Source organism: Schistocerca nitens, chromosome 1 (genome assembly GCF_023898315.1).
Source record: "Schistocerca nitens isolate TAMUIC-IGC-003100 chromosome 1, iqSchNite1.1, whole genome shotgun sequence".
Taxonomy (NCBI): Eukaryota; Metazoa; Arthropoda; class Insecta; order Orthoptera; family Acrididae; genus Schistocerca; species Schistocerca nitens.
Window position 1 is genome coordinate 141,814,542 of NC_064614.1, and position 26,556 is coordinate 141,841,097.

Consider the following 26,556-nt stretch of genomic DNA (forward strand, 5'->3'; position numbering starts at 1 on the left):
CAGTCTGGAATCGCAAGACCGCTACGGTCGCAGGTTCGAATCCTGCCTCGGGCATGGATGTTTGTGATGTCCTTACGTTAGTTAGGTTTAACTAGTTCTAAGTTCTAGGGGACTAATGACCTCAGCAGTTGAGTCCCGTAGTGCTCAGAGCCATTTGAACCAAAAAGCATGGGTATGAACTGTCTAACATGGAATAAGATGTGAAAATTATTAGAATGAACAGTTGCAACAGAAAACGTCTTGCATTATAGCAAAACTATCACATGATCCTTAACAATGAAGAAAAGAGTAATAAACGACCACATCAACATAAGTAACAACTGAGACTGATCGTGTTAGCCACAATAATAATAACAACGGAGCTGTAGAACATAGCCAGACTAAATAATAGCTTAATCTCCCACTTCAAACATGAGAAAAAAGTTTTCCCGATCTCCTACACCGCACACGGACGCTGCAGTAAAAACGCCACGAAAAACGCACAGCAACAGCTGGCAACACTATGTACAGGATACTCACACAAGCTAAGAAGAGTGGAAGTGAAATATGCAATCGAACTGTCTTTGAAAACGCCGAAAATCGGACATCCTGGTGCACACAGGCCAACTTAGAACAACTCCAGGGCGAACCATATACAAAAAATAAGATCAAAAAAATGCGAGTAGAATGAAAGTGTAATTTAACGAAAGTTGTGCTGAAAAAAAGTCGTTTGTTATGTTGGATGAGAAATTAAAAAAACCTGTAATATAGCACTTACCTGGAATCATTATGTAACACTATTTTATACACATAAAAGGAACGAGTATTACAGGCCAATAAAAAGAACAGGCGAATAAAAAGAAGCGAAATGTGAACGGTACAAAAAAAGACTTTCAGTTAGTAGCATAGACTTCCACAAGGCGAGACGCAAATTCGCGACAGTTCGCGTGCCGCACTCGTATCGGGCAACGGAGTGTTGCGTCGCGAGCGGGGCGGGAGGGGGCGTGCCGGCCACGTGGTGCGCGCGTTCGAAACTGGCGCGCGGCCGGCGGCGCGCAGGAGTTTGTCAACATGGCAACGGGCCGCGTGGAGGGGGCGTGACGTCAGCGCGCGGCCCGTGACGTCGCGCGGGACACGCGCGCCGGCCGCCAGAAGGCGCTCCGGCCGTGCGGCGAGCGACACTGGCGAGCATCCGCGACTGAGGAGTGGAGCCTAGCGCGAGCCGAGCCAGCGACTGAGACGCGAGACCCGACAGCCCGCTCGCTTCTGCCGCGTTACCGCTCTACGGACGACGTCACCACGTGTGATGCGGTGGTGAGCTACTCCCGGACGAGACAGTGTTTCGGTGGCGACAGTGGTGGTGACGCCGTGACCATTTACGCAGCTAACCTGGAGGACGTTCAGGGTTTCGGCGGGGGGCCGGGAGCCGGGGACTGCAATGTGCGCAGGCTTCTGTTGCTGAGGGGCCATCACCAGCAGCAGCAGCCGCACGACGTTAGCATGATGGAGCAGGGCCAGCAGGAGATGGACCCGTCGTTCGAGCCGCAGCAGCGCGCCCGTTCCAACACGTGGCCCCTGCCGCGGCCGGAGAACTTCCTGGACGTGGTCGTGAAGCAGGAACCCGGCGTCGAGGTCGGTCCGGGCGCCGGCATGCTGGGGCCGTGCGCCGCCGCCGTCCACGGCGGGGGCGGCGCCGGGGGCGGAGGTGGAGGCGGGTCGCCCGGCGCCGGTGAGCCCGTCTACCTGTCGCCCGCCGCCGTCGTCAACTCCGTCAACGCCGCCAAGAAGAACACGAGCCGTCGCAACGCGTGGGGCAACCTCTCGTACGCGGACCTCATCACGCAGGCCATACAGTCGGCGCCGGATCAGCGGCTCACCCTGTCGCAGATCTACGAGTGGATGGTGCAGAATGTGCCCTACTTCAAGGACAAGGGCGACAGCAACAGCTCCGCCGGATGGAAGGTAAGTGAAGTGCCGCCGCTCCGACACACCGGCGACGGCGCGTCGCAATTGGCCACTGCGGGCGCGGGGCACCCTGCCGAGTGTTTACAGGGGAGCGGCACGTGTGCGCTAATAGGCTCGCCACCTCGCAGATCCGTAGTGAACGTCGGTTTCACGCAAGTAGTGGCCCCTGTGATAACGGTGGAGTGGAGAAACGTGTTGCGTCATACGTCTCGTATTTCGCAGCTACTACGCAGCGGATTTCGGGACGGCTTAATAACGTGACACTATGAAATCGGTGGTGGTGACAACGTTCGGCAAAAGCAAATTTCACGGATTGACTGTAGTGCTGCATTTAAACACCTCAAAGATCATTCGTCAGTATCGTGAACGTAAGAGTAAAATAATGCAGCACTCTGAACAGGAAATGCCGTAAATCACTGGAGGCCGCCCGATTTATTGTGTTCTGGGCTTTATTAATTTGAAACATCAGTTTTGTAGGTATCTCTGTATGAATTGCCCCCCTTCCCTCGCTTTTGTCGTAGTTTATCTACGATGTGTGTACATTATATGCACCAAAATAATCGTAGGAAATTTGAATATTAGCCTGTACAGCTCTTCTGAATTTGCCTTGCAGTTTTAGCTTTTATGATGGGAAGCGCTTTAAATAAGGCGCGAACGCAGACATCGGGAAGCGCTTTATTCCGCACTCATATACATTGGCTTCGCAAAGTTAGAGCCAGACTGCCACATTCCTGCATAACCTATATTTCGAGGTACGCTGCGTTTGTGAGTCACCACAACCATGCATTCGTTTGCAGATTAAGAATAATACACTTTAACATTTGCTAACTTTTTCTTGGATCATATATTACTAAACAAGCATGAGACATAGCGTGTAGGTTTGTAAACATAAAAACTCGAGTGTGTTCGATTTTCTGAATATCGGTGCGTACTTAATATCCTTCAGAGTCAGTCTCTCTCTCTCTCTCTCTCTCTCTCTCTCTCTCTCTCTCTCTCTCTCGATTTATATAAACTACTGACTTGCCTCTGAAAGAATGAGGTGTATTTTGTTTTGTAACGGACGTGCGTAAACAGACGGGTGGGCGTCTGGAAATATACAGTACCATTACGTAATGCGCTGATGACGTGTCTACTGCGAAGGCGTCGTATGTTTCTTCTCCGATAGTAGCAGCAGATGGGAACAAAACGAATGAAATACCAGAAGTGCAGCGATTCGTGTTCTCTCGACGTAAAATTCGTTTTCCACCTAAGGCTTGGTGGTGTATTGTGGCGCATGCTCGTTATTGGGAAGGCGAAGGAATTTCCTTCGAGGCATTTGAGATAAACGCTATTGCGGAGATAGTGTAAGCTGCAGGCACCTCCACACCTTAGATACCGTAGTATGTCTGAATACGTCTTTTGTACTATTCTGAATTGCAGTCTATCTCCACAACTGTCACGTTTTGTGGTCTATATTTTCATACATACTGCAGGATTCCATCGTTCATTTGAATACAGTTTGTCTTCAGCTTGCTGGATATTATCGACTCGGCATACTCTGAGGAAGTGTGAGAAGGTGGGTTGTACAAAGTTCAGCAACTATTACGGAAGCTTTTGTTATTAGGTGATGACTTTGCATCTTTGAGTGACGTGTTGCTGTATAGCCTGGCGTTATTTATAGCAAATGGTTATCAAAAACTGAGACTTTGTCATATTTATGTGTTTATCATTAAACTGCGTTTACTGTCGGTGTTATGTAGCAGTGTTATTCGTTGAAGTTAACGTAATAAGTGCGTCACTGTATATAAAGTAAGCGGTGTAATGAAGTTCGAACGATGGTTTTCGTGGTTTGTGAAAAATACATTATTCATGATTCTTGATGTTTGAGCCATCTAAACAGCACATCTAATGAGTTTGGACAAGCGCCAGAAAAATTAACGCTTGGGTCTCGAGTAATTGATTTACGATCACATTTACTTTATTCTCAATCTCTGTAAGTAATATGAAACATTTAAAGTTTTCATGGATCTGGCCGTAGAAAAGACACTTTATACACAAATTGCAGAGCAGTCCCTCTCTCTGAGGCTTTTAATTAATTGTTAATCGAATAGTTTAATCTCGCTCGGAATAGCAACTGAGAACTCTGAAATCAAGGCACCGTTTGTAGGTTAAAAGACTGACAATAGCCTATACATTTGGTCAAGTAGTTGACCTCTCGTTTATTCTCCAAAGAAATTCAGTTGATGTTCGAATTTCTAGTACGTACATTTACACATAACAGAAAAGAATTAGCTCTTAAATTCGTAGTACTGTATATATAAAATGCCACGAAATATATATACCTCGCAGCGGAGGTGTCACTAAGTAGTGTGACATCTGCGACGAGATTTCTGAAATGATGTCGTTGAAAATGGTGTGTAGTCCTAATTATTTTGTGATCAGACCTGGTTCCAAAGGAGGGCATGGGGGTGGTGCGGCATTCAGTGGTGTTGCCGTCTGTAGGTACTTTTTTTTTTCCAAGCGCAGTAACGGAATAATTACCTGGCTCGGCGCTTTTCATTGTGTCGCAAGCTTGCCCGGAGGCTGTGATGACCTCCAACGCTGTACACCAATCTGCGGCTTAGACAAGCTGCTCGATGCGAGATACGAGGGCGGTGCGCCCGTCGCAGTTGGAGATTCTCGAGTGTGTCTCTGAAGTGCGAACGGTAGACGTGCTAGTGGCCGCCGGCGATGCGGCCCGTGCCTCTGCGTCGCTGCACAGCTTCCCAACAAGACGCAAAATGTACACTTCATTTATTTTAACAACGCCAGCCGAAACAATGACAGCTACCACGTACTGGATACGCTGCTAACGGTCAACGTGTGGTGTAATGGTCACTCTGCAGTGTCAAAATTTCACTAGGTACTTTCGTGAAGGTGGCTGTCCAGAAACTTTAAATAGTTGCTTTAAACCAGCGCGATGGCCAGCGAAAATCTCCATAGCTGTTACATGTTCTGTTCGCTTTTGCATAGTATTATCTTGCCATCCTCCTATTGATGACTTTCGTATCAGTGCTACTTCTTTTTCCTCTTACATCTTAATAACTGAGGAGCGTTTTTTGGACAGTCCACTGGTAACTTTTATTTATTTATTGGCTTTTGTTTTCGTGACCCTACAGCTAACCGAATTTATAGATGTTAGTAACAACTGTGAGTTATGTCTGTCATCAATGTACAACATTTAAATCCATTTATAGGAAAACCAGCATAATTTGTACTGATACCTGTTCCGTCTTGCGACGTTAGTTACAGTGTATCACTCCTCTCTTAGCCCTCCGTATTTCCTCTCACAGGTCGTAAATGTGCAAAAGAGTAAGGCAGCGTAGTAAAACCTCCTGCATACATATCGCGGAACAACCGTGGTGGAGGAATCGGAAATGACAGGTCAGACGGAAGGTTACCGCCAGTCTGTCATCCCGCGCACCATTCGTAAATGGTGCTGGAAGTATCCTCCGCCACACACTGGAAAGTGGCCTGCAGACTATAAATGTAGAAATAATCTACTGCTTAAAAAGGAACAAAAGCCCGCACATGTTAGGGAGATAAGTCTTCATCATCGACGCCCGATGGCGAAGTGCTAGGACACGATGCTTCTGAACGTATATTTAAATATAGTTATATGGAAAGGAAGGAACGTGCTGAGTTTTTCAGGGCTTGCAGCTTGCTATCCGCCCGCATTTCAGCAGTTCCGTATGACACGTGTAATACATTTTGTAAGACACGAAGGAAACATATTGCTTTGTTAGTTTATCTCGGCTTTAATGTTGACCCTCTTTTTCCACAATAAAATACGCGTCTTGGAAGCAGTCTCAACTTGCAATATTATTATTATTATTATTATTATCATTATCATCATCATCATCATCATCATCCATCATCATCATCATCATCATCATCGTTATCATCGTGATTGAGCGCCAGTGGCTTGGGCAGAATTAGGAGGCTTGTGCACTGAACCATTATTAAAGACTTGTTAGCTATTGGTCTCCCCCCCCCCCCCCCCCTCCTTTCCCCATCCCTTGAGTCTGTACAACAAATGCCTTATGTACGCTTGATTACGTGCGAGACTAGGATTATTAGCGCAGCTTTACGATGTTCTTCACACTTCGATACAACACGGCCCTCACTGACTGCAGTCCCCTGTGCCAGCCGCTACGGAACAGACAAGCCTAGTTATAAAATTCCGATGAAGCTTCTGACCACGTAAAGAATCATAGTACGACGTACCACATACACTGCGGTGCGTGTTATCGTGACTAAATTCCGAGAAATTTTAGTTTAAACGGAGAGGTTCCGTCTGCCACACAGCGATGGCGTCTTGTTGAGTGCGGGCGTAGACTACGCACCAGTACACACCGGCCTTCTGCCTGACGTACCGTCTCTCACGACCGAGCAAGTAAACCCAGCACTACGCGAACTATTTCCTAGCAATATTTCACGATATTTATCACGTGCGTTTTGTAGTAGTCTCCTGTGACAACCTGGTTTTTGCCTAGTTCGGTATGTTTCGTGTCCTACATTAGCCTTTGATTCTGTTAAGAAGGAATTTAAAAATAATAAGGGCAAAATGTAGGTGCCGAAACAGATGAAGGCAATTGGTGAATCGTAGAAAAATATACTACACTTGTTAATGGGCAAATGTAGAAGTGTGTTTTCTTGAAATAACGATGGAACGTAACGAGGCATTGTTAATAAACGTTAGCAGGAAGCCTGGTGAGTTTGCTTTCGAGGATCATGTTAACAACTTATTAGACAGCGATACCTTTGATCCTCGCGGCCTAAAAATGCCTGTCGGTGTAAGCGTATCTCTGTGTAGCTGTCCAGAGTTAAGATATCGATAGTAGCGGTTCTGTATGAAGAGTGGTCGATGCCAACTGTGAAGCTCATGTCCAGATGTCATTCGACCATTTCCAAAGTTATAGCATTTTCTTAAAGTTTTGATGTTTCTCTGAATGGTATCCAGAACACACTTACCAGCAAAGATATTTTGTTTTGTTCAGTACTACATGTAAGAACAATACCATAGTGCCAACTACAGCAACAGCAGCCTCTGGTTTTGCATTGAATGTTATTTTTGGTGTATACTAATCAGAACGAAGAGCTGCTTGAAATCTGCATTTGATCTTGACGCGTTCCGTTGCTATAACAGTAGTAAAAGCTAGCTTAATGCAGAAATATTTCGTACCTACGTCGAAAGAGACAAATACGTCTTTGATTGGTTCGAGTTGCACTTCTCTACTTGGCATACACTGCTGTACCGTACTGCAGAAGTAACTTTTAATTATGAGATGCAATTAGCAGATTTTCCCGCTCCTGTTGCGCATGGGTCGTGGGAATAAATACTTCTTATATGCCTCTCTTAAGTGCTGCAAATAATCTAATCTTATCTCGACGATCCCTAGGCGAGGGCGGCGTAGTGTTGGAGACCACGGAATATTCCTACATTACTTCTGAATACCTGTTCTTGACGTTTCTTCAGCATATTATCGCAATTTAATTGGCACCTTCCTTAAAAAGTACGCCATTGCACACTGTTCAGTATTACTTAGAAATTGTGCCCGAGAGTAACAAACGTATGACAATTTCTGAAAACCTTTTGTGCAGTCGATCGATACCGCCGTTTACCTTAGTTTGATACGCTCCATCCATATTAATGGTATAAGTATTGTTGAGCAATTGCTTTCTCATATTAGCTGGAATAATCTGTTAGCGTACCTAAAAGCGCATGCCCTTGCCTGAAAATACTTCACTTTCCTATTGCATATTCAAGAACAGTTCGGCCGCCAATTTATATTTTGCGACTATAGCTGCATTAATTTTTTGTACAACTTTTCTCTTTTGTTGTCAGCGGCTGTTATTCGTCTACAATTTCTGAAGAATTCAGCTTTCATTTTTTCTGTTTTTAAGCAATTGCTAGCACTGTTGTCTTGAAGTGACCAGTCTGGATATTAGTGTAGCTTTCTTCAGACAACATTCAGTATTAGAGATCTGTGTTTTTTACAAAAACAGTGTGGTTACCGTTTGTTCTGCGGATCATTATCACAGACAACGATGAATGGTAGATAAAAAAACTGCCTGTTTCCGAAACTGATAACCAAAGAGCTCTTTTATTTCTACTCAATTTTTTGTACTGGTGAACAAACAAATTGCCTGTGGGTGCCGCAACGTTAAGTTGTACGTGACCGCACCGAGGGTATTATTACAAAATGTTTCGCGCAAGATTAACAAAGCTACATTAATTATAAATATGTTTCGGGAATGGACTCTGCCCCCAACAAACACAACTGGCATATTTTTCGCCCACAAACGTTTCGGTGAAATTTCACCATCGTCACTGTGTTTATTTTAATTCCTATCGAATGTCAGGTAAGCATTTGCACGATAATATGTGCAATCTTGGGACTATGGTCATTATATTCGTAACATTCCTAGTGTCGGTGAAAAAGAAGAAAATTGTGTTTACTGAAGGAAGATTTCGTATCAAAAACATTTTGATTTGAAAGCAACCTCGAACATAAAGTTAGCTTTAACTTCAAGATGAATGTAATAATAAATTAACCTATTCTGGCAACAGGAGCTACATTCCCATTGCCGGTGACTCACTAGGAAAATAACTTCGTTATAGTCATTTTGTGAGCGCTTGGCCCAATTTATTGCATGTACAGTACGCTAGAGGGTTGATTCTATATGTCGTTCAAATTTTACCGCCATCTGTTTCTGTAATACGGTGAAATATGAGCTCTCGATCAGTCGTTCCGGTGTCGTTACCGCGGTGTCTTTCGACACTATTTTTTGGGCATTATTCGCGGTGTGACAGACCTCCGTAATCCCTGAGGCAGGTGGAAGTTCCACGAGAATTTTCCGAACGCGTTGTGAGTTTCGCCATAGTTTGAATAATCCCTTTGTCGTCAGTCTGAGAAGGATTTCTTTTTCTTTTTTTAGGGAGGGGGAAGAGGGCAGAAAATACTTTCGTTGGTTTTGATATCCATTGTTTCTCTTGATGTCGCGGGATATATTCTAGTCTACAGATTTCAAATACGATCACGCTTTTGGTATTTTAATCAGTAGATGGGGTTGAACCAATGACGAGGCCGAGCTAAACATTCTGCTACTACAGTGCTGATTGGGTGAGAAGCCAAAATGGGCTCAGAGATTTCGGAAGTGGCTTTGGAGGCGTGAGATGTGGGAATTAGTCACTGACCAGCATTAAGGGCAGAAGGCAAGTCCGGTGGAATCTGCACGCGGAATGTTACCAGCAATTTCAGAGTTTTGTTACCGAACTTAATCGTTTTAGAGCTGGCCTGTGTAAATTTAGCGCGGAACTTTGTTTTAGTAACAGAACCGGTAGCCGTGACTCTCAAAGTCGAGTTTAAAGCGACGCAGCGTGATCACATGTTATTTTGTGGTAGTTTCGTGTCAGATCAGTGAGCTAACACTTAGTTGGAGGAATTGGTAGTCCAAGGGGCGTACTAGCTACGGTTTATTAAAATGCCAATAAACCTATTATTTACGGGGAACGAGTGTGTTTGATTAGGGTATGAATTTCTGACCTTTGTATGTTTGACCTTTTGACTTCAGTCGTTTCTTTTTTGCGGAATTTGCCGTGGACGTTCTAGGGAGTGTGTTCGAGCTTAATCTGGAATTGTTAGCGTTGTGTATTTCCTGCCGATGGTCGGAAGTTACGCGAATGCAGTCGCACTGCTACGAGGCAGTGACTTAAACTGGCGGCTCGCATCAAAAACTATTTTACTGATGTAGCAGTGCAGTGAACTGCCGCGGGCCCGCCGATTAACAGTGTCTTCGACTACAGTGGTACGTGTGCTTCGTGCACCAATATCGCTCGAGTTGGAAAGACTTGTAGCTAGTTGGCCGCTCTTTCACTATATAGCCTTCTTCAAAAAGGAAAGGAAACATATTTTTACGTGCTCAGCAAGACACTACTGGGAGAACAAATTGGGTGGCTTTATCGCGAGACATTATAAACACACGAGCAGCATTCTAATCGCTAACCCTTTCCCGTGCATTCCAGAATTTACTTTATATGACTGATTGGTGTGTTCCGTGAAAAATGCTGTGCCTATGTTCCTCTCCTACCGCAGTCTTCGCCGCTCTGAGCTCGGGTGCAGTCCCTACGGTTTTTTTGTACCTCTCATTGTCGATCCAAAATGCGTAGGAGTTGTTCGAGTTTCGGCATTTTGTAAAGAGAGGATGTTTTCAGGTGAGAGGGTGTGCCGATTGGAAATATTTGGGAGGCGACTGCCAGTTCTGACATTTGCTTCAGAAGCGAGGAAAACCTCCCGAAAGCCGTGCTCTCAACTGGGAACTTTTTTAAATTCAATTCTGGGGCAATGTGTCTCGGAGAAAGAATGAAAATCTAGTGCTTATGAAAGTGTGTTTGTTTATATGACACAGAGTAAAGGCAATGACTTAGTAGGCATGCGCAGCCGCCGTTGATCGCAGGCGATGAGATCGACGGCGAATTGACCGGGTGTCGCGTGCTGTTGCTGTTCGTTAACGTCCTTACGCCGAACGAGTGTTCAGTTTTAATGTCCCTCCCTCTTTTCGTACGTCGTAACGAACTTTCCGCGCAGAACGAGTTTCTAAATCGTTTGCTTCTTGCTGGGCGGCGGTGACTAGGCTCTTCGCCTACACTTCGGAGGTTATCGCGAGCACCCGTGATTTCGAGCGCGCCAGCCTGTGAAGTGAAATGCAGCCCAGATAAGGAGAGCCCAACCTGAGGCCCTGGCAGGCAAGCAGGCTAACGAACCCGTCCTCGCGGGTAAACATGGGCGCCCGCCAAGTCTGCACAGTTTCCAATGTCGCCGGCCACCAATTGTTAGCGCGGAATGCGGACCCCGCTCTTCCGCGTTCCCACTCGCTGACCGCCTCGGGCGGGGGGCTTTTAGTTCTTGCGCGGTCGTCGTACTCTTCTGCAGTATTTTCAGGGGAGCGACGAGATACTGTGTTGCTTCCACTGCGCTCGGTTCATATGCCACATTTAAAGCGGAACGATTTAACCTGAACTTTTGCAACCCGTTACCAAGTTCCGTAGATAATTTGAACGATTTTTTATGTCGAAATAAGGTGGGCCAATTCGGTTTATACAATGTATTTATGTGATTTGTTTTAGCGTTAATAAATATATAATTCTTCTCCTGCTCCTGCAACTACATTACTAAATAGTGTTTTGTAAATAAAAATTCGCCCACGAATAAGAGTTCTCCAGAAAATTTTAAGTTAGATTAAAAACTTACACCGACCACCCCGCTAGTTGAATGGTTACCCTCTCGTAATAAAAAAAAGCGAATGAAGATCTCACCGATAGAATGTGAAAGAGGTCATACATCTGTAAAGATCTACTAACGACATAACGATGGGAAAACAGATCGCTGCCTTCGGTGTGGAAGGATTTTTTTTTCCGAGGTAGGTACGTGTGGAGTGGGGTCCAACGAGTCTCTGAGGCTAATTGCGAACAGCTGTCCGAATAAAGAGTCAGCGTCACCATCAGGATTCATAAGGGCTGGTCACATGTCCAACGACCGTAGATCGCTCCTCATATTGTAACGTATAAACCGTGAGTGGTGCATAGTTGTAACTTACTCTGCCACCTCTGCGAGTGATCAAATATTTTTGTTGGTGCATAGTTGAAACTTACTGTGCTTCTTGTCACCTATGTTATTAGGCGAATGATCAAATATTTTGTTGGTGCATATTGAACGCTTTTCTGAGCAGCCGACAGTTAGGTTGCATAAGTGAAGGGAAAGAATAATCAGTTTTTTACTTACGATACTGTGGGAGCGAAGAAATTAATAAACTGCAGCGCGACTGCGAACAAATTATAACCGATTTTCTTCTAGGAACAAACGGCTCTGTTCAGCCATGCACACTGCCGTCTCGTTGCGTAGGTTTTCTTTCTTTGCTCGAGTACATACCGTACAGTGCACTAGTTTCCGTGTTTCAGGCAGAGTACTCTGTAAATATCTTGTGCTCGGGCAAAGGATACTTATTGAACAAAAAAGTAAAAAAGAAGGTATCTTCCTCGGTGGCGCTCAGGCTGGTGCCCGAGTAGACATCCAGACCTCTGTGTTACGATTCCCAGTCGGTCCCAGGGTTTGTCTGTGTCCCTTGCCGCTTCTTTCGCTTCCAGGAATGATCTATTGTCAGAGCACACCGTGGTTCGCAGTACACGTCAAACTGTTTGTCGCCCAGAAGTGGTTAGAAAGTAGCAGGAAGGCAGCAGCATACAACCTTCATTACGACAATGTGTAGTAAAGAGCTGTGCCATCCTCAAACCAATCTCCCGGGGGGGGGGGGGGGGGGGGCTTTGCTTTAATCTATTATAGTCTCTAATCGGATACCTACTCAACAAGAGAAATTGTTCTAACTGCTTGAAATTAACATTATATCCATTCGGTATGAAATTCTGTGAGGCTTAAAGCCGTGCGAATAATTAAATTATTTCCGTAAAGCCAAATCAAGGTTGATCTTCAACGAAGTAAGAGTCACACTCACTCTTACAAGATGCAACCCTGTAACCGATGATGATAGTGATACTTTTCGGCAGGCTTCCACCTTCTTAGCTTTTTGCTGTTTGTATGTCTACGGCAGGGATCACAGTTTGATACCGATATTAAATGTCAGTTGATTTATGTCTTAATGTTATATTTTGACGTTTTTCATGTCTGGCTGTTGCTGGTAATTGGCATTAGGGACTCGATGGGGAAGTGAGTAAGTTTTTAAGAGCTTTTGCTAGAGATTATCCGTAGTTTTTGTACCCGTAGTTTTTGTACCCGTGCTGAGATGAATATATTTTAAATAAGGGAGTTATTCTCACTTTATAATTATCTTCAGGACAGCTGCACTGTAACAAATTGTCGTAGCAGCTGCAGCAATGTTTAAACGCTGTTTGTATGTTGACGTGTTCCTTCTTGTAAAAGGCACTGCAGGGGTTATTACGCCAAAGATCTATTACAACGTCATTACACAATAAGGCACCCAGGAACACAAAGGTTGCTACTGTTCGAATTGGCATGCCCTTTCCTGTCACATATAGTAATATCTACGTGTAACTCAGACCATGGAGAAAATGGAAACTGTATCTTAGTATCAAATCGGAACAGAAAATGAGAGCGCTCCATCTCTCTTTTTGAACATATTACTGTAACTGTTATAATTTACTGTACAGTCCATTTTATGACTACTCGTAAAATTATAAAAGTGCTAGTGCGATGGCCTGGCGGTAAGGCGCATGCCTGGTAACCGAACGGTCGCGAGACTGAATCTCGGTCGGACCAAGAATTATTCAGTCTTCGTTTTAACCTAGCCTTCCTTTCTCAACGACGTGAGAAGTCGCCAGAAAGGACACGAAGTTCGGTGGTTACCTTTTCCCGGTTGGATATGCGGGGTAGGGCAGAGACAGGCAAATCGCTGATTTGCCGTCCAGTCGGAGGACTTGCGCCAGATCACATGAAACTATTACTTGATGACAGTAATCACTGCTTCACTCGGTGTGTGTTGGGCTCGCCGTAAATCGCCTGTGCATTCTCATAAGACTCTAATGCAGTTGTAAATCTACAGTTTCGCTACGCGATCGTGAGTGGCTCAATTTTTTGTTCCTAGTAAATTTATCGCTTGTTTGTCGATCATGTACAGTTAACCAGGATGCTGGTCACCGCCCGCCGCTCAGCGCGACACCTTTACTCGAAGAATCGTGAGAGCTCATCTTTGCAGGACATTACTACTGCCACCTTGGAGAGTATTTCACGCGAAGCCGTCAGCTACCGAGACCTATTCTCTATATAAATTCTTCGGCTAGGCCGGAATGGCAGCTTGTGTCGTTGACAGCTTCCGTCTGAGTTATCACGATGTGCTCCTTGTTGCTCCTGGCCACGGGGTCGGCATGTTATTCTGGTAGTGGCAGAGCCTCGCAGTGTGCCCTTCGTGTGGCCACCCTTTCCACCGCGAGTTCTAACAGTGTACCCCTTCTGTGTGCGTCTAATGTTACCGTGTGTAAGTATGGAAACGTTTTCGAAATATTTGCAACTGGTGTACATGAGGCGGTATGCGGGTACCAGCCCAGTATTCATCTAGTCACGTGTAGAAAACCACCTAAAAGCCACATGCAGGCTGGGCTCTCTCTCTCTCTCTCTCTCTCTCTCTCTCTCTCTCTCTCTCTCTCTCTCTCCGGGCAAGCGCTCTACCGACTATCTGTCTTTTTAAAGGAGTGAATCGGTGGTGTTTTAGAGGGCAGACTGGGCAGGGGCCGAATCCCGAGGCCTGGTCACTGTGTCCTCCTCAGCCACCCGGGCGGGTCTGTTATGGCCATCTTTATTATTCTTAAATAGGACTTCGATTCCCGCCACCAGTTTGCCTCCAGCTAATTATCGCGGGACCTCCATTCCGCTATAACTTGTGAGCGCTTAACATTTAAATCATACAATAATGACACTATAGCGTTGGAGGATTTCTAAAATGTAAGAATTCGGAAACTTGTTTGGTAGAGAACATCACAATATCTGGATTGTGGAAACGAGAATAATGTATCTAAGAAGTCTTTAAGCGTCCCTTCTTAGTCACCTGTTGTTCTGTAACATCACCAATTACACCATGGAAGAGACTGCTAATGCAGTGCTGGCATTCTTGCATTCACGTCTCCGAGAGACGTACATCGCGTTTGCCGGCAGTTTTGCCTTTTTCTTTCCCATCGAAGCTGTGTAGTGTCAGCAAGGCAAGGTTATTAGCCATTTTAAAGCTAGTATCATAAAAGAGCTTGTGCCCCGTCTTTTTATCAGCTATAAATCATGTGCTCCTTGCCATTAAGCTTGTTCGTCAGCATGTCAGCTATATGTCTCTCGTAGTTTTGCTAAAAGGCTTCATAATAGTTGTGCAGTAACCTAAAGCCGTTACCACTTCATTTCAGAAAGCATGAATTTTTCGTAAGTTTGACAACATAGTGCACGGCGAGCATTCTCATTTTTAAATAAAGCATGAATTTTTTAATGTTGCCAATTGTTAAAAATAATTATCACACATTGTACTTATTCTCAGCAGCAAAAACGACGCCCAAACGGTTGCTAAAAACTGCGTTCAGCTGCAGTATTTTCTCAAAAAGTTTGAGGAAAATGGACAAAGAAGAGGCACAATACGATAAAACACACACACACACTTTCTCTCTCTCTCTCTCTCTCTCTCTCTCTCTCTCTCTCTCTCTCTCTCTCTTAAGGGAGTAAACGAAAAAAGTGTATTCGTGGAATGGTTAAATACGATACACACGATTCATGTTCTTCAGTTGCCAACGTAGCAGCAGTTGTGAGTGCGATAACAAGAGCGTCGTCGATAGTTGTTAGAAATGCAGCTCAATAGTACACAGTCCTTTCTATTACAGCCGCCCAGGTATAGATACCATCACTAGCCAACTGCGATCACTCAGTTGCAGATGATTATCTCATATTTGACGGACCAGAGTAACGGTAAATAATGAGTTCCTCAAGATCGTGAATAAATCATTTACATGGTTACGACCTATTCATACACATTCTTGACAGCAGTGGTGTTTACCCTCCGAACAACATGCTTATGAAAAGCCTTTAAAAGTACCCACCAGTTCCTGTACTTCTGCGTGGTTTTTCTAAACGTATGCCTTTCGCAGCAGTGAGCTGTTCTGAGCTCTCTTTGTTGCGCCAAGCCCTGCCAGTATAGATTACGCCGAAGAGCCAGACAGCCCTTCTGATGCGCCTGCAAATATGCTTGCTGTCACCGCCAGCGGTTTCGTAATATGGCTTCACGATCTCGCTGCTTTCCTGGTAGTAACGCTACGACAAAAGCGCGAGGATATTTTATTCTGCGGTAGGTGACTACATCTTGTTCACCTTTCATTAACTGTTTGTGCTTCCGGTTTAGTTCTACCTGTATTGTTTGGGAAATCCTGCGTGCAAATTAGTGCCTCTGCATCCAGTACTAAACTGAAGCAGATTCATATTCTCGATTAATTTTTCGAATTATGAGCGAACTGTAATCACTGTACCCCTAAACTCATGACTATTGCTTATCTACTGATTAGTTGTCACTATGCGTTGATCACCATTAGTCACAGCCTGTCGTTAGTATACTTTAAAGGAGTTGTCTGTAGCGGGTGCCTCTCCTTGCTTATGTACAATTCGACTGGTTCCATTCCGCTAAAGGCTTTACTTCGTGATGGAATTTTCGAGACCGATATACGATTGAGTGACCACTATAGAGTTCCAACGGAACTCCCTCGTCTACTAATGAGAGTTTAAACAGCAGTACTACGTAATTTTTACACTTCAAATTTTCATCTAGTATGGAATGGTGCTGCACACGTTTGCTGATAGACAGTAGCATTCGAAGAAGTTTTTTTTACGAAACGTACTTGTTGTTATTGCTCCTCTATGCCACTGGAGACGTTTAACGTGGAAACGTTGCGGGTCGAAAGCTTTATGTAGCTAGTAACCGATGACACCCAATAACGGATGATTTAACTTATCTGAAGTTGAGTTGCATGAAGAATTCAGGAAATCTCTGATTCTATTTTCCTGAGGATGCGACTGTGGAAACTGCCGTCATTGGGAACTCATCGTGATGAGGGGCGTTAAGATGCAGACTACTACTGTCAAATCCGTAAGCCACATTCTTCGAGAAGGAAATGGGTTGCAAATCATAATTCTGGCGGCCTCTGTGCCGTTGTATTCTTCTTACTCGTTTCAAGAGGTGTGCTCGGACACGTTGAAATTGAGGCGTTGCGTCCTTCCAGAGGTGTCCAGTAAACTAAATTCCGAACAGGCCATTAAGGCCCGACAGATCCGACCGGCCGCCGTGTCATCAGCCCATAAGTGTCACTGGATGCGGATATGGAGGGGCATGTGGTCAGCACATCGCTCTCCCGGCCGTATGTCAGTTTACGAGACCGGAGCCGCTACTTCTCAGTTAAGTAGCTCCTCTCAGTTAAGTAGCTCCTCAGTCTGCCTCACAAGGGCTGAGTGCACCCCGCTTGCCAACAGCGCTCGGCATACCGGATGGTCACCCATCCAGGTGCCAGTTCATCCTGACAGCGCTTAACTTCGGTGATCTGACGGGAACCGGTTCGCAAAGATGTCCACATATTGATTCTGTTGTATGCCTCGGTGCACTGGTGTATTACGTTCTTAAGATGAATGTTGTTGGCTTTCCAGACTTGCTCAGGTGTTGAGAACTTTAATGACCCAGATGTGATCAGTATATCGTCCGTCTCTAGTAGCCTCACGAACTGAAGAACTTGTACGATAGTCAGTGCCTCTTCGCAAATATTGGCCGTCTCCTGAGAGAGAGCTTATGACCGTTCTGCATCAGGACGAGGATAAAACGAGCTGCTGCCAGCACACGTTCGATGCTATTTGCGACCCATCAGTGAATAATTTTAATGTCGCCGGACCGCGCATACTTGCACGATTCTGGTGGACACATTAATATTTGATATTTGGAAGGAAGGGCGCAGGAGGAAGTTAATTGCCGCGAAAAAGTAATTACGAAATGACGGTTCGTGCGAGAAAGGAAGCATTCATGTTAAGTAGCGCTTTTTTTGGAGGAGGAGGAGGGGGGGGGGGAGAGACGATAAAGTGTCTGATAATTTTAGCATTTGGAAACTCAAGGAGTTTGGACTCACCGCATCGTACCTAATTTATCCGCCAGATACCGTTGCCATAAATGAAGCAGCATTTCCGCTGCTTCTAAGGCAAGGCGTTGGTAGGTGTGAGTTCTTACAGTTGGCACAGTGGAGCAGAAGTTTGATGCGCAGTGTTTCACGTTATCTTCTGTAGCAGTCCTCTTGTCACCAAGGCTTCTTACATCACAGAATGATTGTAGCCTACGTCTGAACTGATCGAAAAGATCCAGTCGAAACGTTCTTTTCAACAGCCGTGAAGGTTACATTCGTTGAGTAAGTCCTTATCATCGTCGTCGTCGTTTTCGTTGTTCTTCTTCCTTCCTTCTACACTCCAACGGGCAGAACGGGCTGTTTTAGATCTTCATCATTCATTGTCCCAGTCAAAAATAGATGTACTGTGTGTAAGTTTGGTTAACGTATGTTGTGTGTGTGTGTTGTACTGCGTGACCCTGTACTGGGACTGCGGAATTCGTGGATGATCCAGTACTGCGCTGCACTGGCTGCGAGTTGCAGCAGTTGGGGCCTGGCTGGAGATGAATGAGGACCAGAGAGCGGGCAGGGGCAGCCGAGGCGCGGTGTGGCGAGGCTGCGGCGGCCGCGCCCTTCTGGCGTGGCTGGTGCCGCATTCCGCTGCCAGTTCCACACGCCACCGGACCCCGTCCCTGTCCCTGGCCCTCCACTGTCACACCTGGGCACTTCCACGGCCGAACAAAGTGCCCGCGCTCTTTCCGGGACTCGCGCATCCGTACCGTGCGTTAAATCTTCGCTGTTGTTGGTTATTGAACGCAAAGATCTGATTAGAGTGTTTATATTTCAGGCCGGTGACATTTGCAACGTTACAGACTCCGAAAAAACGCACTGAAATGGTTGTTGAACAGGGCGAGATGGCGCAGACACCGGACTCGAAGGTACATGTTTTTTTACCGAGTTAGGACCACTACATTACTAAAAATTGACACTTTTGATACCACTTTCACCATATGTGAGACAAGTTGGTTAATTACACAGCGCGTTCGCACCATCTGGTCCCAGAAATTAGCGATCTACAATCCTTCTGCCTTAGGTTGCCCGTTTGCTTAAAAAGAATGCCGGGGCTGCTTCTTTCAAAGACCACGGCCGATCTCTTTCGCTCTGCTACCCCAACACGAACCTGTGCTCCGTCTCAGATAACGTCGTCGTCGAAGGATAGTTGAATCCTAATCGTCTTCCATTTTGTTTTTCATTTTGTTCTGGTCACTTTACCGTCGCTAAGATGCAAGACATATGGGGGGGGGGGAGGGGAAGAGGGGGGGAGGGAGAGAGGGAGAGAAATTATTGGAAACACAGTAAGACCGGCAGTGAGAATCCTTTTTGCAGAAAGCAGGAGGAGAGGATTCTAGCAAGTACGTTGTCAGAAGCGTATGATATGCGTTGCGTGGCTGAACGTTATTAACACGGAGTAACATTAATGGCGTAATTTTGGGTGTGATATTGATGTCTTGCCAAGACGTATCACTGAGCGATGTGGCACAGTGGTTAAGACACTAAACCCCTGTTCAGTAGGTACGGGGTTCAACACCCTCGTTACAGCGTTCTTATTAAGATATTTCATTGTTTTCCCGAAACAGGGACATTTCCTTGAATGTAATACGACTGCTTCATTTCCAAGTCATTCTCCTACTGAGGTACTGTTCGGTGCACAATTATCTACATGTCGACCTGACTTTAAAACGAAGTTTTGTCGAGATGTGCCATGTATTTAAGAACTTGTGTTTCGTACGAAATAGTATTCTCCAGCTAGATACAACACTTTCAGCTTGATTTAAACGGACTGAGACAGCCGACATTATTGATGAAAATCTTTGGTATTATCAGTAGAGTGTGAACGTCGTCTTGGAGCAGCGTTCCAAGTTGATTCATAAATGTTGGAATATTGCTTCAGGACAGTGCTATTATGTGGTTGTGATAACTCTAGGAGACTGCGTCAATGGAATTCGCAGACTCTGCATTCTAGTATAGTACACTGTTAGGTTGCCCGTACCGCGGTAGCACGACGACCTAGGCGTCTTACAATTTTACGATAAAATAAATGAAAAAATGCGATAGACATTTTGACCTACTTTTATTCCTACACCACTGTTACAGTGAGTATCCCTACTGTGTGTTGCAGATCACATGCGGAAGATTGAGGACTCTACACAAAAAAAGAAAAAAAAGCAGAAAAGGAAGCAAGAGAGAATGTAATACAGAAGTTACTAAGAGAATGACGAAAATTGTATTGAAAAATTCGGTTAATTATCAACATTTGTTTTGCAACGTAGTTTACGCTACATTTCCTGCTGAAAGTCTTCTTCGCTGAGGTACCAAAGGCCAATTTCCCTAGATTACTCCGAAAAATAAATCTTGTTGGTCGTGCAGAGTAAGTGGCACTGAAACGGGGGCTGGATACTGCACGTCGTTGTACATAGGTTCTAAATAGTATCCCTGAATTTCTGGATGCGAACTATTGGGATCCCACCTCCCATCCTCCACGGAAACACAGGTAGTAGTACCCGCGTGGAAGAATTCCCTATATACAGGACATGAACAGGATTGGCTCTGCTGACACTGCGAACTCTTTATCTTGCCGTTATACAGGAAATGTCTGTTATAGTTAACAGTAAAATGTAACAGCACAATTCATTGAGATTATCATGTATAGCTGCTGCCTCAATTCCCTTATTGGTATCGGCATAATCAAGTTAATAAAGAAACTGTTCAAAATTGTAATCCAACTGGATATACAGTCCTATTCGCGGGTACTCAATGAGTACAAAATCAGCATTCTGTTGTTGCATAGGAGCGAACGTCATATGTTTAGTGGTTCCTATGAAGTACTAAGAACTTTGCGAACATCTAAAGCTTGGTGATTCAGAAGAAATGAGCTTTTACGTATGTCACAATTTAAGCTCTTTATTAATCGTTCGGTAAGGTAAGAACAGAAATTTGTAGCTGATGATGGGAATCATTCTCACTGATGGCTGGATAGCGATTTCGTTGAAAGTTCGAGACTAATCCCGGGACCGTTTAAATTCCTTTCCGTCATTCAAAGCTCCGTACCCACCAAAACGAGTGTAAAGCTTCTGGCAAGCAGTGAAACAGCATTCTGTTCAAGTTGTCGGCCTTTATCTCCCAAGAGCTTTATCTTCGGGCTATCTTTCTGATGTACAGTGTGACCCTGAAGAAATTACACTCTGTGGAAATGACTTAATTTACTTTAAATGTAAGTAATGGGGAAGTCCAGCAGATGTGTACTACACTTGCAGATTTGTATTTCTTTCATGGATAAAAAAAAGTTCCTCTGAAGGACGTCCAGTAGTTACCATGTTGGCTTCAAAGTGCGAAGGACATGCGTCACGAGTGATATATGACCAATTACGTTCGAAAGTAGTGCAGTGCAGAACATGTAATTAGGCGCTGTAGATTAATTTTGTGGTTAGATTTGCATCCTGTCGAGCGGTAGTTTTTGTTCGTTTTGGGAAAGGAAAAGTTTGTCCTTCGGGTTCCACAGTATTTCTGTGTCTTACGGAAGCCCGTACAATGGCCACACAATGTGGCCCCCATAAACGCTATGCCTTGAGATGTAGCTTTTGTAAATAGAGAAGATTAGCTATCACTCATGCGAAAGGAAGGAAAAAGTGAGGTGAATGGAACCACCTCCGGTATGTATTGAACAACACTGCAGCTTGCCATAGTTCAATCTATGTAACCACGCACCTATATGCTAGTAGATTTGGACGCGTCTGTCTTCATTATACGTAAAGGGAAGTAATTTTTTATTTAATGTCTAATGTTTTCTCTCCCTTCACGTAAGCCCATAGGCTTTTGATAAATATCTGCGTACTATTAAGATGATTTCTTCGTGTTGCAAGAGAAACGTGTCATGTGATTTGAAAAAATATGTACTGCAGTCAGACGATAAGACCTTGAAATAGTTTCGGACACATTTTTCATACCTTGAAATTGTGATTTGTTGCTGGTCTCCATGTTTAAAATTCTATGTAGCCGTGTTCTGAAGCGAACGTGGATACCTGAGAGTAGTTTTTCGTGTTCTCTCTCTTCGTCAGAATCGAAACTTGTAAGTAGTGGTCCGATAGAAGTACGTCTTTCAATCTGCGTACTCCCTCTAAGGTGCGGGAGCTGCTGCACATTCTTTCAGCAGCTGGAAGTTGATGGAAGAGTGTGCACGAGACGCAAGGATACTCTGCCACTTAATGGCTTTCTGTGCTCAAAGTCACTGCTTTCCATCTGCAGTGGAGCTAAACATGTCAAGTTCTCCTGGTATTTGTTGGATGTTTCACTCGATCGTTTACTGGTAAAAGCTACTTTTATATCTATATCCATACCCTGCAAGCACCTTCCACCACCACCACCACTACCACCACCACCACCACCACCACCACCACCACCACCACCACCACCAGTCATTTACTTTCCTGTTCCCCTTGCAAATAGAATGAGGGAAAAACGAGTGTCTATATGCATCCGTATGAGCTCCGATTTCTCGTATCTTATCTATGGGTTCCTTACGCGAAATGTATGTTGACAGCAGTAGAATCGTTGTGCAGTCTGCTTCAAATTCCGGTTCTATAAATTTGCTCGATAGTGTTTCTCGAAAAGAACCTCGCCTTCCCTCCACGGATTGCTATTTAAGTTCCCGAAGCATCCCTGTAACACATGCGTGTTGTTCGAACTACTGGTAACAAATCTTGCAGCCGTCTCTAAATTGCTTCGATGTCTTCCTTGAATCCACCGTGGTACGGATCCCGAACACTTGTACAGCATTCAAGCATACGTGGCACTAGCGTCCTATATGCGTTCTCCTTTACAGATAAACCACACTTTCATGGAATTCTCCCAATAAACCAATGTCGACCACTCGCCTTCCCTACCACAATCCTCATATTCGTTCCATTTCATATCGCTTTGCAACGTTTCATCGAGATATTTAAACGGCGTGACTGTGTCATGCAGGACACTACGTGTTTTCTACTCATCTGCACTAACTTACATTTTTCTACATTTAGAGCTCATCGCCATTCATCACACAAACTAGAAATTTTGTCTGAGTGGTCTTGTATCGTCCTATAGGCAGTCGACTTCGACACCTTACAGTACACCCACGGCATCCTCAGCAAACAACCGCAGATTGCTGCCCACCAAGTCCGCCAAATCAGTTATGTATACAGGGTGTTACAAAAAGGTACGGCCAAACTATCAGGAAACATTCCTCACACACAAATAAAGAAAAAATGTTATGTGGACATGTGTCCGGAAATGCTTAATTTCCATGGTAGAGCCCATTTTAGTTTCGTCAGTGCTACGGGAGAACCAGTTGTTTCCGTACCATGTACAGCGTGTGCAGGCACTATCAGCAGCTGATTGGCCTCCACGGGTACACTTCTGCGAATGGTTCATCCAACAATGTGTCAATCCTCATTTCAGTGCAAATGTTCTCTTTACGGATGAGGCTTCATTCCAACGTGATCAAATTGTAAATTTTCACAATCAACTCAAATTGAAAATTTTCACAATCAACATGTGTGGGCTGACGAGAATCCGCACGCAGTGGTGCAATCACGTCATCAACACCGATTTTCTGTGAACGTTTGGGCAGGCATTGTTGGTGATGTCTTGATTGGGCCCCATGTTCTTCCACCTACGCTCAATGGAGCACGTTATCATAATTTCATACGGGATACTCTACCTGTGCTGCTAGAACTTGTGCCTTTACAAGTACGACACAACATGTGATTTATGCGCGATGGAGCTCCTGCATATTTCAGTCGAAGTGTTTGTACGCTTCTCAACAACAGATTCGGTGACCGATGTATTGGTAGAGGCGGACCAATTCTAAGGCCTCCACGCTCTCCTGACCTCAACCCTCTTGACTTTCATTTATGTGGGCATTTGAAAGCTCTTGTCTTACGCAACCCCGGTACCAAATGTTGAGACTCTTCGTGCTCGTATTGTGGACGGCTGTGATACAATACGCCATTCTCCAGGGCTGCACCAGCGCATCAGGGATCCATGCGACGGAGGGTGGATGCATGTATCCTCGCTAACGGAGGACATTTTGAACATTTCCTGTAACAAAGTGCTTGAAGTCACGCTGGTACGTTCTGTTGCTGTGTGTTTCCATTCCATGATTAATGTGATTTGAAGAGAAGTAATAAAATGAGCTCTAACATGGAAAGTAAGCGTTTCCGGACACATGTCCACATAACATATTTTCTTTTTTTGTGTGTGAGGAATGTTTCCTGAAAGTTTGGCCGTACAGTTTTGTAACACCCTGTAGAGAACAACACACTTCCCTGAGGCAATCCTGGCGATAACCTTGTCTCTGATGAACACTAGCCGTCGAGGACAACAAACTGGGTTCTATTACTCAAGAAGTCTTCGTGCCGCTCACATACCCGGGAAACTATTCCGTTTGCCCGAACCTTCGTAAACAGTTCGCAGTGGGGAACCGTGTCAAATGCTTTCCGGAAATCTAGAAATGTAGATTCTGCGTGTTGCCCTTCATCCACATTTCGCAGTATATCAAGTGAGAAAACGACACGCTGAGTTTCGCACGAGCGAGGCTTTCTAGAACATTGCTGATACGTGGACATGAGCTTCTCGATCTCAAAAAAATTTATTATATTCTAACTGAGAATATGTTCCAAGATTCTTCAGAAATAGGATGTTAGTGACATTGGTCTGTAATTTCGGGGATCCGTTCTTTTATCCTTCTTATATATAGAAATCATCTTTCCTTTTTTCCAGTCTCTGCACTAGGCGAGAGATTCGCGATAATGCAAGCTAAATAAGGAGTCAATGCTGTAGAGTATTCATTTTGAAACCGAACTGAGAGTCCTGGCGACTTACCTGTTTTCAACTCTTTCAGCCGTTTCTCTATGCCAGAGATACTGATTACTATGTCTTCCATATGGGAGTCTGTTCGACGGTTAAACAACGGTATGTTTACACGATTCTCCTGCGTGAGCGATTTCTTGAATGTGAAGTTTAAAGCTTGGGCTTTTGTTTTGCTCTCTTCAACTGCCGTACCTTACTGGTCAACAACTGACTGAAGGGAAGTCTGACCCACTAAGCGATTTTACATAGGACAGAAATTTGTCGGGTTCTCAGCCAGACCTTTTGCTAAGGTATGACGGTGATAATTGAATGCTTCGGGCATAGATCTTTCCAAAGACGCACGTGTCTCTACTAACCTTTGCCTATCTTGATTTTCGCGTCCTCCTGTGAACCGCGAGTGCGACAGCTTTTACTTCCTCGGCATTTTCCGAATTCCGTAGTTAAATCATGGTGCGTCTTTTCCATTCTTAATCCACCTACTAGGCACATAGTTCTCCAGACGACGATTTACACTCTGTTTAAACTCTGCTCGTTATTCCTCTACATTCGTCTTACTGGAAATAAGCGATGTCAGCATCTGTGTATGTGAGATGCTAAGAACTGCTTATCTGCTTTTTCTTGCAGAAACACTCTGCCAGCATTCTTTACTGATTCATCAACTTTCGTAACCATAGTTGCTGTAATGGCATCGTAATCAGAACTCCTCGCCTCTATACTGACGCTGTCGATAAGGCCCAGCCTGTTTGTAGCTACAAGATATTTCCATTGCATGTGGGCTGCCGAACTAGCTGCTCAAGACAAGTTTTCAGAAAACTTGTTGACAAGTACTTCCCAAAACTGTTCGTCTGTAGCCCCTCAATGAATCCATAGATGTCCCAGTCTATACTCGGTAGATTAAAGTCGCCTCCAACTAGCATTGCATGACCTGGGTATTACTTAGTTTCACCTACATCTGTTATATCCGATCAGGTAACTCCGCTGTCACACTAAACTTCGACGTCAATAGAAGAAAATATTTTTGTCATTTGCATTGAACACTCCCCCTCATACACGTTCCGTGGGAGGCTCCGAAAGCCATATCGATGATGTTTCATTGAATGGTTCCCACGCTGCCACTCGTTGATGGCCCAGCATTGAAATCTGCGGCAATTTGCGGAAGAGTTGCACGTCTTTCACGGTGGACGATTCTCTTCAGTCGTCGTTGATCCCGTCCTTCCAGGGTCTTTTTCCGGCTGCAGCGACGTCGGAGATTTGGTGTCACTGGATTCCTGATATTCACTGTACACTCGCGAAATAGTCGTACGGGAAAAACACCACTTCATTGCTGCCTCGGAGATGCTGTGTGCCATCACTCGTGCGCCGTCTGTAACACCACTATCGAACTCACCTAAATCTTGATAACCTGCCATTGTAGCAGCAGTAACGGATCTAACAACTGCGCTGGACACTTGTTGTCTTATATAGGCGTTGCCGACCGCAGCGACGTATTCTGCCCGTTTACTTATCTCTGTATTTGAACATGCATGCCTATACCAGTTTCTTTGGCGCTTCAGTGTAAATAGCGGCACGAGACCAACTAGTTTACAATCTGGTTGGAGTCCAGGCACCGTACACGTAACTGAGCAACTTAACAGCACACGAAGAAGGCGGCTGGGTCGGTGTTCGGAATATTGTTCTTAGAGTGGAAACAGCAACTCAGCTGAACACACGGAAGCACGCCATTAATGTGTGAAAATGTTACCCCTGGGTTTAGGTTTAATCTCGACACGAATACTGGGATGTGCCCTTAACCGAGTTTTTCCACCCGCAGTATTGAGTGTCTGACACAAGGGCCGACGCTACGGTTACTACGACAACGTGCTGGAAACGCGGCGGAAGGTAGCAGCTCTCGTGCAGACACTCAAGTGATAAAACGAAGAGGACGATGTCTTTCCGAATGTGACGCGGACCCTGCGCCCGGGAGACTCGAGGAACGGGTCGAGCGGAGCGAATCGCCAGCTGCGGCCGGAGTCCGTCCGCTGAAGGTAATGGCTCACTTGACACGCATTAAGGGTGATTTA

General features: G+C 45.0%; 1 protein-coding gene across 1 annotated transcript in view; it reads left to right on the forward strand.

Annotated features, from left to right (window-relative positions):
- The first annotated feature begins 1,128 nt into the window (after positions 1 to 1,128).
- The window catches only part of LOC126243474 (forkhead box protein O), a 717,094-nt gene continuing 691,666 nt past the window's right edge, over positions 1,129 to 26,556 (forward strand). Inside the window, exon 1 of the mRNA XM_049948166.1 lies at positions 1,129 to 1,941. Coding sequence (XP_049804123.1) covers positions 1,480 to 1,941 — 462 coding nt within the window. The 5' untranslated portion in view covers positions 1,129 to 1,479. The remainder of the gene's footprint in view (positions 1,942 to 26,556) is intronic.